The 17,397-nt window shown below is 41.7% G+C and overlaps 1 protein-coding gene and 1 long non-coding RNA gene across 2 annotated transcripts in view; one reads left to right on the forward strand and one right to left on the reverse strand.

Annotated features, from left to right (window-relative positions):
- The window catches only part of LOC138671482 (uncharacterized), a 36,438-nt gene extending 20,918 nt beyond the window's left edge, over positions 1-15,520 (reverse strand). The window contains exon 1 of the mRNA XM_069759658.1: positions 15,370-15,520. Coding sequence (XP_069615759.1) covers positions 15,370-15,520 — 151 coding nt within the window. The remainder of the gene's footprint in view (positions 1-15,369) is intronic.
- LOC138672166 (uncharacterized) overlaps positions 1-17,397 on the forward strand; it is a 48,751-nt gene that overhangs the window by 21,766 nt on the left and 9,588 nt on the right. The window lies entirely within an intron of this gene.

Here is a 17,397-nt window from a genome sequence, read left to right on the forward strand (position 1 = left end):
AGCACAGAGAGACAACCTGGGAAGGTACACAAGAAGGGGTCCCGTAAAAGTGCACCCAAACTACCTGAGAGCTGGCTGGACCACAGACCTGGAGGACACAGCACCCGGCTGGTGTTTCTAACACAAAACTGTGAGTAAAGTGTGAAGACTGCACCCCGCTGTGTCATCTTCAATTAATCCTCAAATCTGCCCTGGGGCCCCGCTCTACCCGTGGGAAGCTGTACCATCTTTGCTGCATCACCATCGGCTCCAGTGGGCCTAAACCGCAGCGTCAGTCTTCCCTAGCTGAACACCACGGGTGGTGTCATGAATCAATCCCATATAACTTTTCCCCTTGCATCATTTTTATTGCACACCCAGGGCCACAGAGTGAGGTATTGGCCCTGTGACTTCCCTAAAGAACTGTCCGACCCGGATCTGAGTACACCACTGCCCTGGTGGGCGTCACAACTGTGTATCTCATCTGTCTTTAGTGGTAGTGGGTATTGACTAGTGCTCACTTATCACCAGAGTCAGGCAGGCGTTAGGTATCCAGCTCGGCGATAGGTACGGAACCTATATTATTATTATTATTAATTTATATAGCACCATTGATTCCATGGTTCTGTACATGAGAAGGGATTACATACAAATTACAGATATCACTTACAGTATGCAAACTAACAATTACAGACTGATACAGAGAGGCGAGGACCCTGCCCTTACATTCTACAGGATGGTGGGGAAGGAGACAATAGGTTGAGGGTTGCAGGACGGTATTGGTGAGGCGGTAGCTTCAGTAGTGGTGAGGAGGCAGCAGGGTCAGTGCAGGCTGTAGGCTTTCCTGAAGAGGTGGGTTTTCAGGTTCCATCTGATGGATCCAAATGTGGTTGATAGTTGGACGTGTTAGGGCAAAGAATTCCAGAGGATGGGGGATATTCATATAGGGATGCTTAGGGCATATAGGGTGATGTTAGATCTGCCTAGGGGTCTCCACTCCTCCCTTCCCTAGTGTTGGGTTCCCTTCACCTTATCCCTTCATGTTGCACTTAGTCTTTCCTACACTTTGCGTGACAATATACAATGTACTCGGAAACTGCTAATCAGGGGACGTGGGCAGGATCAGCTTTCTACTACATGCTACATTTATTATGCATTGCTTATATAGCGCTATCATATTTCTCAGCGCTTTACAGACATTATCATCACTGTCCCCAATGGGGCTCACAATCTAGAATCCCTATCAGTATATTGTTGGAGTGTGGGAGGAACCAGCGAACCTGGAGGAAACCCACGCAAACACGGGGAGAACATAAAAACTCCTCGTAGATGTTGTCCTTGGTAGAATTTGAACTAAGTACCCCAGCACTGAAAGGAACAGTGCTAACCACTGAGCTACCATGCTGCCCATTTAAAACTCTGGTTGTATCACAACTGCTGCACCCAGTAAACTAAGTGATATATTGTTGGAATCAGTGTCTCTTTTCCTGTATATTGCTGCTTTCAGATGATGTAGTAAAAACTTGGTGAGCTAGTTGTGAAGACTAACTGCAATGATATCTCCAATACACAACACACGGAGCAGTGTAGCTGTGAATCCAGAGCTGCAAGAGAGAAAAGACCTACTTCAAAACAGCAGTAGCATTTTTGTATGTCCGTGGTTCTTATTCACCATGCTTCTTCCTCATTTCCAAACTCTCTTTTTTAAAGATTTGATTACACCGCTGTAATTTGTTCCCTTAGTGAGCTAGCAGACTTACTTTTATTAAGCGGGGAAGATTTTAGCTGCATTTTTTAAATTTCTATAATCAGTCCATGAGGCAGAGGGAGTGCCTGATTATTGGAGAAAGGAGCATTTTTCCATGGTAAGGTATATTTTAGAGTTTCTTATATTTGCGTGTACTAGTGATTTATGCAACCTCTATTGAAACGACAGTGACCTAAGCCACTGGTATGGTACAATAATTAAAGAGAAACACCACTTCCCACAGTATAGCTGCATGTTCACATATTTAAATGTCAGTCATTTAGAAAAGCAGAGCCTGACATCTGTGGTTGTCACTCAATGGAGGACATTTTTTCAATTAACAAGGAAATGCTGATAAACTCATACAATTTTATCCTAGAGGCAACATCACTAACATTATGATGCAAAGTTCAGCTCCTGGTACTTCAGTAGCTGCAGTTAGATGTATTCATGTGGGCGGCTGATCTGCTTCTTGTTTATAAATCTAATCTTATTCCATGTCTTCCTACAGTATATTGATATAAATGGCGTGGGGAAATTTATCCAGACATACATAGGATACATTTTTCTTTCAGGTTTTTCCTTTCAATTAAATGAGCTACAATTGCATTTCATTTATCACAGCAACACATAAATATAAATATCGCAAAGACTTGCTATATCGTCCCTGCTTAAAAAAGGTGAATAAAATAATGTTTTATAAAAAGCAAAGACAAAATCACACAAAATAATATTAATAATAATAATAATAATAATAATAATAATAATAAATAGCGGTTATATTTTGCCTTTTAATATCCATCGTTCTACCTAAAAATATAGGTAACCAAAAAGCTAATTTGGCATTAGATCACCATTATATACTTAGTGGGCTCAATTGATGCACTGAGGTTTGATTCATTTTTGCAAATCACTAGATTTGCTGGTTTTATTTGCAAGTTAGAGGCATTGCTTAGTAATTACGTAATTAAATAAAGGAATGGTTTTAATAGCTTTTCCAGTGATGCACATTTATCCTGTACATATTTAGTTAATATAGATATTTAGAAATGTTATTCTAAAGAAAAGCGTTACATTTAGTAATGTATGAAAAAACAAACAAACCCTTGTTCCATATTTCAGTGACTTGCCTTTCCAGCACATCTTTAGAACACAGATTTTCTTAACATAATTTTTTTCCTACGTGACCAAGTGCATTACTAGGTGTAATCCCTTATCAGTCATAAGTGTTCGGTAGCTTATTACCATATATGAATTTGTCACATTACAAATTGCTTTGTTATTAGATCATGTGAATTATAGATTCTCCTCGAATCACATGACTTGTAAAAAATGGAACAAAAAGTAAAATGTAAAGCTATGTGACTCAGTGACATGTGTTTTACTCATAAAAACACCAACGGCGGTCTATGGGAGAAAGATGCCAGAAATTCTTTAAAAATTCATTAAATAAATCACCTGCGCTTATGAGATAAAAAAGATAAAGTAAAGTAATAGGTGCATTGAAAAACAAGAGCCCCAACACAAGATGCTAACTAGTAGCACAATAGAGAGGCCTGGCTGAGCCTGCACCCTAGCAAGCTAATAATCAATCCACTGAATGTGTAAATGATTCCCAGATAATGTGAACACTATACAGCAGACCCACATACAATAACTGACTGGAGCGATGAAAGTACCTGGATCGTTAAGTAGATGTCCGTGTTGCTCCAGGAATCGGTGTGTCGGGCTGTACCGCAGATCTGCGGAGGAGTGACAGGACTGGCTATCCTCCAAAACAGGGGGTCTCTGCTTGCTGGGCGGCTGGCAGGGACAAGAAACCGCCAACTCCTAGCGTGCCCCGGCCGGAAGCAACGCCGGAGCAGGAGCGGTGTGTGGAGGGGGCGTGCCCAAAAAGTGTGACGTCACAAAAGTGGGCGGGCGCGAGACAGGGCAACCAATCCAACGCGTTTCGAAGGAAACACTCCTTCGTCAGGGCTGGAGTTCCCTGTGAGACCCGTCCTTATATATCCTCCGCCCCCTTGTTAAGACCTGCCCCTGTAGCTGGCCGAAGGTTAGATTCATGTATTTGTTCCAGCCACGATCTGTGCAGCAGCGTAAAATCAGCATGCACAACAGAGCGCAGCTATATCAGATGGATAGCAAGCAGAATTATACATAAGTTTATGCCCCAAAAGTGCTATGCAGTATAGATGTCCGGAACAAAGTTCCCTTCACAAAGTTCGTGCGTGGCTATGTGTTACCATAAAGACTGAAAACCCACCAGGCCGCCCCATTATTTCTGGCATAAATTGCCTGACGGCTAACCTTTCAAAGTACGTAGATATGCATCTACAGAAATGCATGCCACTGATTCCGGCATACCTTAAGGATACTACCCATACTATACAAACTTTGGAACATATCACTTGGCAAAACCATTTAATCTTTGGTACTCTGGATATTAAGTCCTTGTACACTGTAATTAATCATGATAAAGGGTGCGAGTCAGCACAAGTATTCCTACATTCTTTAGGAATATATAAGGAACCCCAGATCCAATTTCTCCTAGAAAGTATACAGTTCATCCTTAAGCATAACTACTTCCAGTATGAGAACCAGTTCTATCTGCAAACGTGGGGCACCGCTATGGGCACGCGTTTTGCGCCAAGTTATGCTAACCTATATGTAGGTAACTGGGAGCAACAATATATCTTCAAGGATGGTCAACTTCAACCGGGTCTGAAACTCTGGCGTCGATTTATCGACGACATTCTGTTTATTTGGGAGGGCACTACTACCGAACTTAATTCCTTCATTTCTAACCTCAACAATAACCAATTCGGTCTTGAATTCACACCTACTATTAGTAATGCGCAAATTAATTTTCTGGACCTAACAATTTATGTGGAAAACAATACACTAAAAACGAAGTGTTTCCACAAAGAGGTTGATTCAAACAGCTTTATACACATCACAAGCTGTCACCTTCCAGTCTGGCTTACTAATATTCCCAAGGGCCAATATACCCGTATTAGGAGGAACTGCACAGATTTGGAGGATTACATGGATGAAACAACACATATCACAAAGCAATTTGTAGCCAAAGGATACAATCCACAATCTCTAAACACAGCTAGACAGCTAGTCAGTCAAGTACCCAGGGAAAGGTTGGTCCATAAAGAGGCCAATAATAACCCGCCTCAATACATACACCAACAAATCACCAATCTACCCATAGTAACGCAATTCCATTCAGGGTACAGTAAATTTACAAGGATAGTAAGAAAACATTGGGGCATTTTACAAGGTGACAAAGTCATTGGGGGTCTTCTATCTGAGAATCCCAGATTTATCTATACAAAGGCGCAAAATTTGGGCCTACTCTTAGCACCAACAACGAAACCGGTTATGGTGAAAAAAGGTGTCCCCATAACTACAGCGGACCATCGTTCTATGGGATTTACACCATGTGGACATTGTCCATGTTGTATACGGACATCCCGTAAACGATGTACTCAAACCACATTCGTGGACTCAAGTGGCACCAGGAGCTTTCACATTAAGAACAGGATCTCCTGTGAAACAGCTGGAGTGATTTATATTCTGACATGCCCGTGCAACAAAATATATGTGGGCCGAACCAAAAGGCCCTTAAGAGTTAGAATCAAAGAACATCTGGACAATATCCAAAAAGGTTTTAAAGGCCATCCATTATCGCGCCACTTTTTGGAGCAGCACAATCGCTCCTGTGCAAATATTCTTTTTTGTGGGATCCAAATAGTTCGACAAAACCCCAGGGGAGGGGACTTTATAAAAATCATGTCTAGGGTTGAATCTAGGTGGATTTTTACATTGGACAGCTTGGCCCCTAAAGGCCTTAATCAAAAATTAGAGCTGTATGCGTTTTAATTATCCCAACACATTATTTTATTGGAGTGTAGAATGGCCTATTTTATGGATGTTAAGGTCACGTGTGTATTCATTGAAATATTAAAAGTATTAAAAGTATTTTTCTTTATAGATATATTTTTTAATTCACGTCCTGATTAATAAAGTATATTTTTTATGATTTATATTTGAGTGTATAACCAGGCGCATATTCACCTGGTTTTTATGCGCGTTTTTAGCAATAAAAATAAAAAATAAAAAATAAATAGAACCAAGCAATAATAGTATTTATCATGCATTAATCTTTACCCATTTATCCCCTGTAATTCTTTCCTTTCCCTTTTTCTCCTGTCTGCTCTAGATGGGTCTTTATGGTAACACATAGCCACGCACGAACTTTGTGAAGGGAACTTTGTTCCGGACATCTATACTGCACAGCATTTTTGGGGCATAAACTTATGTATAATTCTGCTTGCTATCCATCTGATATAGCTGCGCTCTGTTGTGCATGCTGATTTTACGCTGCTGCACAGATCGTGGCTGGAACAAATACATGAATCTAACCTTCGGCCAGCTACAGGGGCAGGTCTTAACAAGGGGGCGGAGGATATATAAGGACGGGTCTCACAGGGAACTCCAGCCCTGACGAAGAAGGAGTGTTTCCTTCGAAACGCGTTGGATTGGTTGCCCTGTCTCGCGCCCGCCCACTTTTGTGACGTCACACTTTTTGGCCACGCCCCCTCCACACACTGCTCCTGCTCCGGCGTTGCTTCCGGCCGGGGCACGCTAGGAGTTGGCGGTTTCTTGTCCCTGCCAGCCACCCAGCAAGCAGAGACCCCCTGTTTTGGAGGATAGCCAGTCCTGTCACTCCTCCGCAGATCTGCAGTACAGCCCGACACACCGATTCCTGGAGCAACACGGACATCTACTTAACGATCCAGGTACTTTCATCGCTCCAGTCAGTTATTGTATGTGGGTCTGCTGTATAGTGTTCACATTATCTGGGAATCATTTACACATTCAGTGGATTGATTATTAGCTTGCTAGGGTGCAGGCTCAGCCAGGCCTCTCTATTGTGCTACTAGTTAGCATCTTGTGTTGGGGCTCTTGTTCTTCAATGCACCTATTACTTTACTTTATCTTTTTTATCTCATAAGCGCAGGTGATTTATTTAATCTATTTTACATTGTTTTATTGTAGACAGAGCATAGCGCAGACCCTGTCACCTCACCAGCAGCTCTTTTCTCTTTCCCCCTCCTCCTCCCCTTCCATGCTCATTTAGTTTTTCTTCTCCCTGTCTGCATTGTTTTGTCGGTGCAGCGCCGGTGTATATTAGTTTTATTTACTTCTTTAAAAATTCGCTAAAACAAAGCATACTGCATTTAGTAAAAAAAAATACTGATGACAAAAAAAAATTCAAAGACAAAGAAAACTGTTAAAAACACAGTATTTGGTTTAAAGCAGTTGTCTACCTACTCAGACAGTCCCAATTCAATCATTATGTTGCCCCTTATAAAATAATAATAGCTATGTTCATCTTCAGTGCGGGCGCCATTCTAGCGATGTCGACACTGGTTCTCTAAGGACTCGCGTGACACTGTCCACTCCTTTGGACAAATCAGACATCTAGGGGAAATAAAAGAGCAGATGCAAACTGCCTGATTTGTCCGATGGATGGTACAGTGAAGTGACTGCTGATTGTTATATCACGCGAGCCCCGGGAGTGCCAGTGCCGACACCGATGGAATGCCACCTGTACTGGAGGTGATGATAGCTGTTGTCATTTTTCTTGGGGGAAACATAATGATTGAGAAGGGGCTAATATATGTTTTGTCAAATCTGATGACCTCCAGAAATGCTATTTTGCTACAGATATAGGGGTAATCTGCAGGTAAATAGCATTTGAATCACATCTCGCTGTTTTACTGGAGCAGCAGCTACAGAGAGAAAATGAAATGTTATTCTCTGCAACTCACTTCCATTCATTGGGTCTGTTACTGTCACTGCTCACAACACAGTGAGTGCAGCAAACAAAAGCTCTCCAGCACATTGATTCATAGACAGTAAGGCCGGTTTCACACGTCAGTGTCTCCTGTATGTGAGGTGACAGTTTCCTCACGTACCGGAGCCACTGACACACGTAGACACATTAAAATCAATGCATCTGTTCAGATGTCATTGATTTTTTGCGGACCTTGTCTCCGTGTGCCAAACACGGAGACATGTCAGTGTTCTTGGGAGCGCACGTATTACACGGACCCATTAAAGTCAATGGGTCCGTGTAAAACATGTACCGCACACGGATGTTGTCCGTGTGCAGTCCGTGTGCCGTGCAGGAGACAGCGCTACATTAAGCGCTGTCCCCCCCACTGGTGCTGAAGCCGCGATTCATATCTTCTCTGCAGCAGCGTTTGCTGTAGAGAAGATATGAATAATTGTGTTTAAAATAAAGATCTATGTGCTGAACGCCCTCCCACCCCCTGTGCGCCCCCCCTGCTGTTCTGAAAATACTCACCCGGCTCGCTCCCTCGCCGGCGCTGCTTCCTGTTCTGGCCGCATCTTCTACTGTATCAGCGGTCACGTAGTGCTGCCGATTACAGTCATGAATATGCGGCTCCACCTCCCATAGGGGGTTGCACAGGGGGTGGGAGGGCAGGGGGCACATAGATCTTTATTTTAAACACTAGTATTTATATCTTCTCTGCAGCAAACGCTGCTGCAGGGAAGATATGAATGGGGCTTCAGCACCAGATGCTGGTACGTGTGGTACCCAGCACGGTGTGTGTGGTACCCAGTGGGCACACGGGCGGCACACGTGTGCCACACTGATGTGCCACAGAAACGTAGGGGCACATGGGGACGGATAATTCCGGTACCGATTTTTTCCGGTACCGGAATTATCTGGACATGTGGGACCGGCCTAAGGCGGTCAGACATGATTCGAATGCTATTTACCTGCAGATTAACCCTATATCTGCAGGTAAATAGTGTTTCTGGAGGTGATAGGTTCCCATTTAAATTCTTTGCCACTAAAGAAGTATAGAGCATGTGCCTCGTTTTTTTCTATTGATTTCTCTATTTGTAATTTACCTCTGAATTTAGTTTGCATGTTGGATCTGCACACAGTGTTTGTAGCAGTTTTCGCTGCATATTTTGGCGTTTTTAATGCCTTTTTTTGTTAAAAATACTGAGGCAAGATTTTGCTTTAAAGATTGTAACATTACTGAAAAGTCTAAGGTATGTGCACACGTTGAGGATTTTGCTGCGGATTCGCAGCAGTTTACCCTGAGTTTGCAGTACCAGGTAAACCTGTGCAAAACAAAATCCACTGTGCACATACAAAAACACGCGGAAACGCTGTGTTGTTTATTCCGCAGCTTGCCAATTCTTTGTGCGGATTCCACAGTTGTTTACACCAGCTCCATAATAGGAATCTGCAGGTGTAAAACTGCAGGTGGAATCTGCACAAAATCCACAAAAATTATGCGGTAATTCCGCAGGAAATCCACAGTACGGTTTACCTGCGGAATTACCAAAATCAGTACGGAAAAATCAGCACCACTTTCCGCAACGTGTGCACGTGGACTAAATATATGACATTTTTGATTTGGCCATGTTTGTAGAATTTTTAAGGTTTGTGGTATTTTTAATGAAAAAAAGCATGCTTTGAATATTTCGGGTGTTTTGCCTTTTACCTATAAGCTTCTCAATAGGACTCAAAAAACAAAAAAGTGTTCTTAAATGTATTTAAATATAATGTAATTTAAAATAAAAAAAAAACGCTAAAAACATTTTTTTTAAAATGCTCAAAAGTCAGGCTAGGTTCACTCAACTCATCATCACTACGTATTTTGAAGTAAGGCCACATTCACATATTCAGCATTTGTAAGCCAAAACCCGAAGTGGGGGATAAATACAGAAATAGTGACGTGTTTCTAATATACTTTTCCTCTGGCATTGGCTTACAAATATCAAGGTAAAATACTGGCCAAATACTGAACGTGTGAACATGGCCAAAGTCTGCTTCAAGCTCCATGTAAAAAAAATTCTGTATAAATCTAGCCTGCGGTCACGTTCCAGCAATGAGTTTTTGGTGAGTTTTTTTATGCTGCGTATTTTTGAAAAAATGCAAGTAAGGCCAGTCTCACACTAGCGTATTTTACGGACGTAAGAGAGGTGCAGAAAATACGGATTGCATACGGTACAATGATTCTCTATGGACCAGCTCCTATCAGCCGTATTTTACGGATTCGTATTATACGGTCTTCTACGGCCGTAGAAAAATGCAGCATGCTGCGTTTGTCACCGTATTGCCCAAAAAATACTCCAATGAAAGTCTATGGGGGCCAGAAAAATACGGATTACACACGGACCAACAGTGTGACTTGCGAGAAATACGCCAGACATCTCCAGACATCACCAGGTGCAAGGAATTGTGCCAAGCCCTCAATCAGGAAGCTCAGACATGCTAATTAGCTCAAAAAGCCACACAGACATCCCGGAAGTTTGGCGTTTGCCTCCACGGAGTTGCAAGCAGCATGGCCAGCATCATAAACGTGGATATGCTCCTCATTCTGGTCCAAGAAAGGCCAGAAATATGGGACCAGCGGGATCCTAATTATTCGAACCGGGCCAGGAAAGAGGCAGTTTGGAGGACCATCTGTGGGATCCTATTCCCAGATTATGCCCCACGGCCACGTGCGGAGCAGACAAGACTTTGTAAGTACACTAATGTATTGACAATAATTTACTTTGAAAGATGCTTTCCCTACATGATTACTGGAATAATCTTTTTCTCTCACTATGTAGTTTTTTTGCATTTTGGCCAAAAAACAAAGCTGATTAACATGATAAAGTGTTTAGGTACATAGCTAATATTGATGTTGCGTTGGTACCTCTTTTTTTTTTTGCCTCAAAGCTCGTCCAGAGGGGTGTTGACCCTGTTCTTTTTTTTCCATACATTTGAACTTTATGATAATTAGTTAAGAAGGCATTTTCTTATCCTCGGTAAAATATTAGATAATGTATGTCCGCAAGGACAGGGTCCTCTCCCCTCTGTACCAGTCTGTCACTGTAAGGGCCCCTTTCCACTTGTGTGAGAAAAAAACGGTCCGATTTACGGACCGAAAAAACTGATGTAACGTCTGCGAGTGCCATGCGAGTGTCATGCGAGTGTCATGCGATTTTTTTATCGCAACATCCGTATGACGTCCGTATTGCTGTCCGATTTTTACGCACGGGTCTCCTTTGAAAAGCCGGTAATTCAGCGCAGAGTACAGTAAAATCACAGTGACATGTTAGATTAGAGTAGATATATACACATAGAATAGGTATATATACATATATATATGTCAGTGAGACACCTATATATATATATATTTATATTTAATGCAGCGTGAGATAGCTTTAAAGCTGGTAATTCAATTACCGGCTTTTGCTTTCTCCTTCACAAACCCGACATGATATGAGACCTGGTTTACATACAGTAAACCATCTCATATCACCATTTTTTTTGCATATTCCACACTACTAATGTTAGTAGTGTGTATATGCAAAATTTGGGCGTTCTAGCTATTATATTTAAGGGTTAAATGGCGGAAAAAATTGGCGTGGGCTCCCGCACAATTTTCTCCGCCAGAGTAGTAAAGCCAGTGACTGAGGGCAGATATTAATAGCCTGGAGAGGGTCCACGGTTATTGGCCCCCCCCTGGCTAAAAACACCTGCCCCCAGCCACCCCAGAAAAGGCACATCTGGAAGATGCGCCTATTCTGGCACTTGGCCACTCTCTTCCCATTCCCGTGTAGCGGTGGGATATGGGGTAATGAAGGGTTAATGGCACCTTGCAATTGTAAGGTGACATTAAGCCTAATTAATAATGGAGAGGCGTCAATTATGACACCTATCCATTATTAATCCAATTGAAAGAAAGGGTTAAAAAAATACACACACACATTATTAAAAATTATTTTAATGAAATAAAAACAAAGGTTGTTGTAATTTTTTATTTAACGCCAAATCCACTCAGTGAAGACCCTCGTTCTGTGACAAAAAAAAAATAATAAACCAACAATATACTTACCTTCCACAGATCTGTAAAGTCCAACGATGTAAATCCTTCTGAAGGGGTTAAAACATTTTGCAGCCAGGAGCTTTGCTAATGCAATGCTACTCCTCGCTGCAAAACCCCTGGGAATGAGTCTAAATATAGATCAATGAGCTATATTTAGCTTCATTTGCGGTGAGGCGCCCTCTGCTGGCTGTTCATAGATCGTGGGAAATTTCCTAGAAAGCTCCCAGGCTTTCTAGGCAAGTTCCCACGATCTATAAACAGCCAGCAGAGGGCGCCTCACCGCAAATGAAGCTAAATATAGCTCATTGATCTATATTTTGACTCATTCCCAGGGGTTTTGCAGCGAGGAGCAGCCTGCATTAGCAAACCTCCTTGCTGCAAAATGTTTTAACCCCTTCAGAAGGATTTACATCGTTGGACGTTACAGATCTGCGGAGGGTAAGTATATTGTTGGTTTATTATGTTTTTTCTTTCACAGAACGAGGGTCTTCAGTGATTGGATTGGGCGTAGAATAAAATACTCCAACAACCATTGTTTTTATTTCATTAAAATAATTTTAAATAATGTGTTTGTGTTTTATTTAACCCTTTCATTCAATTGGATTAATAATGGATAGGTGTCATAATTGACGCCTCTCCATTATTAATTAGGCTTAATGTCACCTTACAATAGCAAGGTGGCATTAACCCTTCATTACCCCATATCCCACCGCTACACGGGAATGGGAAGAGAGTGGCCAAGTGCCAGAATAGGCGCATCTTCCAGATGTGCCTTTTCTGGGGTGGCTGGGGGCAGATATTTTTAGCCAGGGGGGGGCCAATAACCATGGACCCTCTCCAGGCTATTAATATCTGCCCTCAGTCACTGGCTTTACTACTCTGGCGGAGAAAATTGTGCGGGAGCCCACGCCAATTTTTTCCGCCATTTAACCCTTAAATATAATAGCTAGAACGCCCAAATTTTGCATATACACACTACTAACATTAGTAGTGTAGAATATGCAAAAAAAATGGTGATATGAGATGGTTTACTGTATGTAAACCAGGTCTCATATCATGTCGGGTTTGTGAAGGAGAAAGCAAAAGCCGGTAATTGAATTACCAGCTTTAAAGCTATCTCACGCTGCATTAAATATAAATATATATATATAGGTGTCTCCCTGACATATATATATGTATCTATACCTATTCTATGTGTATATATCTACTCTCATCTAACCTGTCAGTGTGATTTTACTGTACTCTGCGCTGAATTGCCGGCTTTTCTAAGGACACGGGTGCGTAAAAATCGGACAGCACTCGCATGGTGCGAGTGCTGTGCGTTTTTTTTCTCGCACCCATTGACTTGCATTGGCGAGTCTCGTCCGAGAATCTCAGCAATACGCAGCATGCTGCGATTTTTTTCTCAGCCGACACAGATTTTTCTCAGTCCGATTTCGGCTGGGAAAAAAATCGCAAATGGAATGTCACCTATTGAAAAACATTGGTCCAAGTGCAATCCGATTTTTTATCGGATTGCACTCGTCCGTTTTTCTCACAAGTGGAAAGGGGCCCTAAAGCTGTTTACTGTGAACGATATCTACAACTCTGCATGTAACCCCTTTCTCATGTACAGCACCATGGAAATAATGGTGCTAGATAAATACAGAATAATAATAAGAAGAATATATCACTGACAACTGGATTAAGCTATGTGCATAATGAGCTTAAACAATATTTGTTACCATGTCATTGCAATGGATGATGTAATGACACGATGGCGCAGGGACCAGTACCGGCGGGAAAGGCAGCAGCGTGCAAGAAGTGGGTCAGCAGCCCCACAAAAAAGAAAAAATATATTTATTACGACCGTCGTTCCTTTTTGTGTGGCAGTATGGATCTAAGACACTAAGTAATAACCACACAACACTTTTTTTATTCTAAAAAATCTTACACAACACCTATCAAATGTCCTAGAATGATTAGCCAGACATAAAATAAACACCTATAAAAGAGGCACCACGCATAGAAAATATATTCAATAAAGTTTTATTATGGATATAAACAAAGACCACAACATGGTCATAAAACCGCCTAGAAAGGCACATATGAGAACGCTACAAAACACAGGAAAAAAATGGTGGACCTCCTGGAAAATGGTTACAATGTCTACAGTACCAGTGTATTTTAGTGCAACTCACATTCCAAAAGACATAATGGTATAGGACCAGACGGTATCCATACGATTTACTAGCAAGTGCTAATGTAATCACCACATAAGTTAGTAAGAATGGATAATACAAGTAGATAGAAGCCCTCTTAGTAGAGAGACCCTGTAAGCCACTATGTGCTCATAGAGGTAACGAACAGAAACCGTCAGATAAAATACACATGTCCTATACATAAAACAGTATAACATGTAATAGTTACCAGATGAATGGAGACAGACCAGGAGACCACCACACCCGATGCGCGTTTCGCAATGAAATGCTTCGTCTGGGGGTGGTTAATCATTGAAAAGGTACCTGTTTTATACAACATTGTGGCCACATAAATGTCAAACAGCTGTAAAATCAGAACGCTAGCGCCGACGTGAACCGGAAGTAGTAAGCAGATCATTATCGTGAAATTTAAAAAGATGCATCAAAAAAACCAAGTATTTTACCATATATGGGACCGCGTTATATAAATAAAGAGAACCGCATTACAAAAACCGTGAAACAATACGTAGAAGTGTTTGCGTGCACAATATTCCGGTCTTTACCGAAGAATTACTTCCGGGTATCCGGCCGTAAGTGACGACAGTGACGCGTGATAACATTAACGCAAGTGTCAGGTAACCCAGCAACGCCAGCACACATATGATCGCTGCGCAGCATGCTGGGAACCAGTGGGCGTTGTTGAAAGAGGTACGTATCATAATAATATGAACGCTAAGGTTGCCAAAGCAACAAGGAAAAAAGGTGTTTGTTAGACAGTATCAAACATAATTATTATAGAAATACTGCAGTGAACTAGAATTACAGTAACAATGTGAACAGAATAAAGAAAAAAATAATAAAAATAATAATAAATAAGAAAAACGCAGCACCGTCAATACAGCAATATATAAATACAAAGTTTATGACACAATATTAAGTTTATTACAACAATAAACACACAGATTAAACAAAATACACATATAGAACCTATATAAATATATAATATAATAAATACAGATATAAAAATACACACCGACATGCGCTATAAATACATGAATGGTGAGTGCACCAAAATACACTAATAGGGATTCTTGCAGACATATCCTCAATGAAATAAGTGATACACAGAGACGACACATGACGTCAAAACGCAAACTAGTTGATAGATGATCAAGTGAAGACAAAATGGACCACAACCTAGATAAAGACAGGGAATAATAATAATAAATAATAAAATCAATGACTAAAACAGCTCAAAAACATAAAAAATTATTTAATAAAAACAATACAAATATTGATGAAGATACTAGAACTGGTCCAACCAGATATGGATGGAAGAAAGAGAAGCCGAAAGCTCGACAACTAATGGTAACCACAATTCACAAGAATGGCTGAAAGCTGTTGTACTCATTCAAGCCATACGGAGAAAGTGTGTTCCATCTATAGATCCACTTAGTTTCTTTTTGAGCTAGCGATCGTTTCCAATTGCCACCTCGTGGTCCCAAAAAGACTTTATCAATACCTTTGAATTTTAATTTGGTGGGGTCACAGTTATGCATTTCTCTGAAATGGCGTGGAATAGGTTTTAAAGTCGTAATGTCACTGATGTCCTTAGCGCCTTCAATGTCCAAGACATGTTCCCGAATGCGTCTTCGGAATTCGCGAGTAGTCATTCCCACATATACAAGCCCACATGTACATGTAGCATGGTAAATTACTGCTCTAGTAGTGCAGTTGATGTTGTGTGTGATAATGAATTTCTTAGTAGCATCGAAATTAACAAATTCCTTAGATCTTTCAACATTTTTACATGCAACACATTTACTACAGGGATAACATCCCCAAGCTTGGCCTTTGGATCCAAAGATAAACTTAGAGGTTTACCCTCTATGGTAACTATGTACCAGCTGATCTCGCAAGTTACGCGCTCTCCTATATGTGACTGAAGGAGTTTTTCCAATAAACTGGGATAAAGTATTGTCCAATGAAAGAATTGACCAATGTTTCTGCAGTATCTGGAATACCTCATTACTGCGTGAATTAAAATAAAAAATGCACCGTACCTTGGAGTCAAAAGTTTTATCCTCCTTTGGTCGATACTGCAGTAATTCACTCCGATTACTCAACCTCGCCCGTGTGTAGGCTCGACAGATTGACTTCCTGCCATAGCCACGTTCTTCAAAGCGCATGCATAAATCCTCAGCCTGCTTATTAAAAAGAGAATCATTAGAACAAATTTTCTTGCTCTCAAAAAACTGACCCGTCGGAATATTTCTAAGTAAGTGGCACCAGTACTGTCTGATACACAGGTCCTTGAAATTTTGGAAGACTTGGCAGGGGAATCGGATGACCAACATGGAGGTAAATTTCCTGGTCATCTTCTCCCAAAATCCACTAAGTTTTCACAGATTTCCACCTATCCAGAGATTGACCTCTTTGTTCGTTCTGTGATGAGGGATATTCAAAATGTCCCAGAAAGTATTCACAGGGATAATCTTACCCCATGTGAAAGAGTAGCTCTTAAGAAGTTACAAAACATGAAAACAGTAACTATCAAACCCTCCGACAAGGGTGGAAATGTGGTTCTGTGGCCCATTGAGCTCTATGAAAGGGAGATGTTTAAACAATTGAATAACTCTTTATGTTACAAGCGTTTGACATTTAACCCTTTACTTAAGTACAGGTCTGAATTGAAGGAGCTCCTCATACAAGCTGTGGAACAGGATGTGATCACTATCAAACAAATGGAGGGACTCATGATTGAAGAACCAACTGTGGCGGTAATTTATTTATTACCTAAGATTCACAAGGATCCTATCACGCCACCAGGGAGACCTATTGTTTCTGGGGTGAATAACATCTGTGATCCTTTGTGCAAATTAGTTGATTACCATCTGAAACCCCTTGTGGAGACTCTTCAGTCTTTAGGTACTGTCACACTAGACGATATCGCTAGCGATCCGTGACGTTGCAGCGTCCTCGCTAGCGATATCGCCCAGTGTGACAGGCAGCAGCGATCAGGCCCCTGCTGTGCTGTCGCTGGTCGGGGAAGAAAGTCCAGAACTTTATTTTGTCGCTGGACTCCCCGCAGACATCGCTGGATCGGCGTGTGTGACACCGATTCAGCGATGTCTTCACTGGTAACCAGGGTAAACATCGGGTAACTAAGCGCAGGGCCGCGCTTAGTAACCCGATGTTTACCCTGGTTACCATCCTAAAAGTAAAAAAAAAAAACCACTACATACTTACCTACAGCCGTCTGTCCTCCAGCGCTGTGCTCTGCACTCCTCCTGCTCTGGCTGTGAGCGTCGGTCAGCCGGAAAGCAGAGCGGTGACGTCACCGCTCTGCTTTCCGGCCGCTGTGCTCACACAGACAGTACAGGAGGAGTGCAGAGCACAGCGCTGGAGGACAGACGGCTGTAGGTAAGTATGTAGCGTTTGGTTTTTTTTACTTTTAGGATGGTAACCAGGGTAAACATCGGGTTACTAAGCGCGGCTCTGCGCTTAGTTACCCGATGTTTACCCTGGTTACCGGCATCGTTGGTCGCTG

The sequence above is a fragment of the Ranitomeya imitator genome, chromosome 3 (assembly GCF_032444005.1).
Source record: "Ranitomeya imitator isolate aRanImi1 chromosome 3, aRanImi1.pri, whole genome shotgun sequence".
NCBI lineage: Eukaryota > Metazoa > Chordata > Amphibia > Anura > Dendrobatidae > Ranitomeya > Ranitomeya imitator.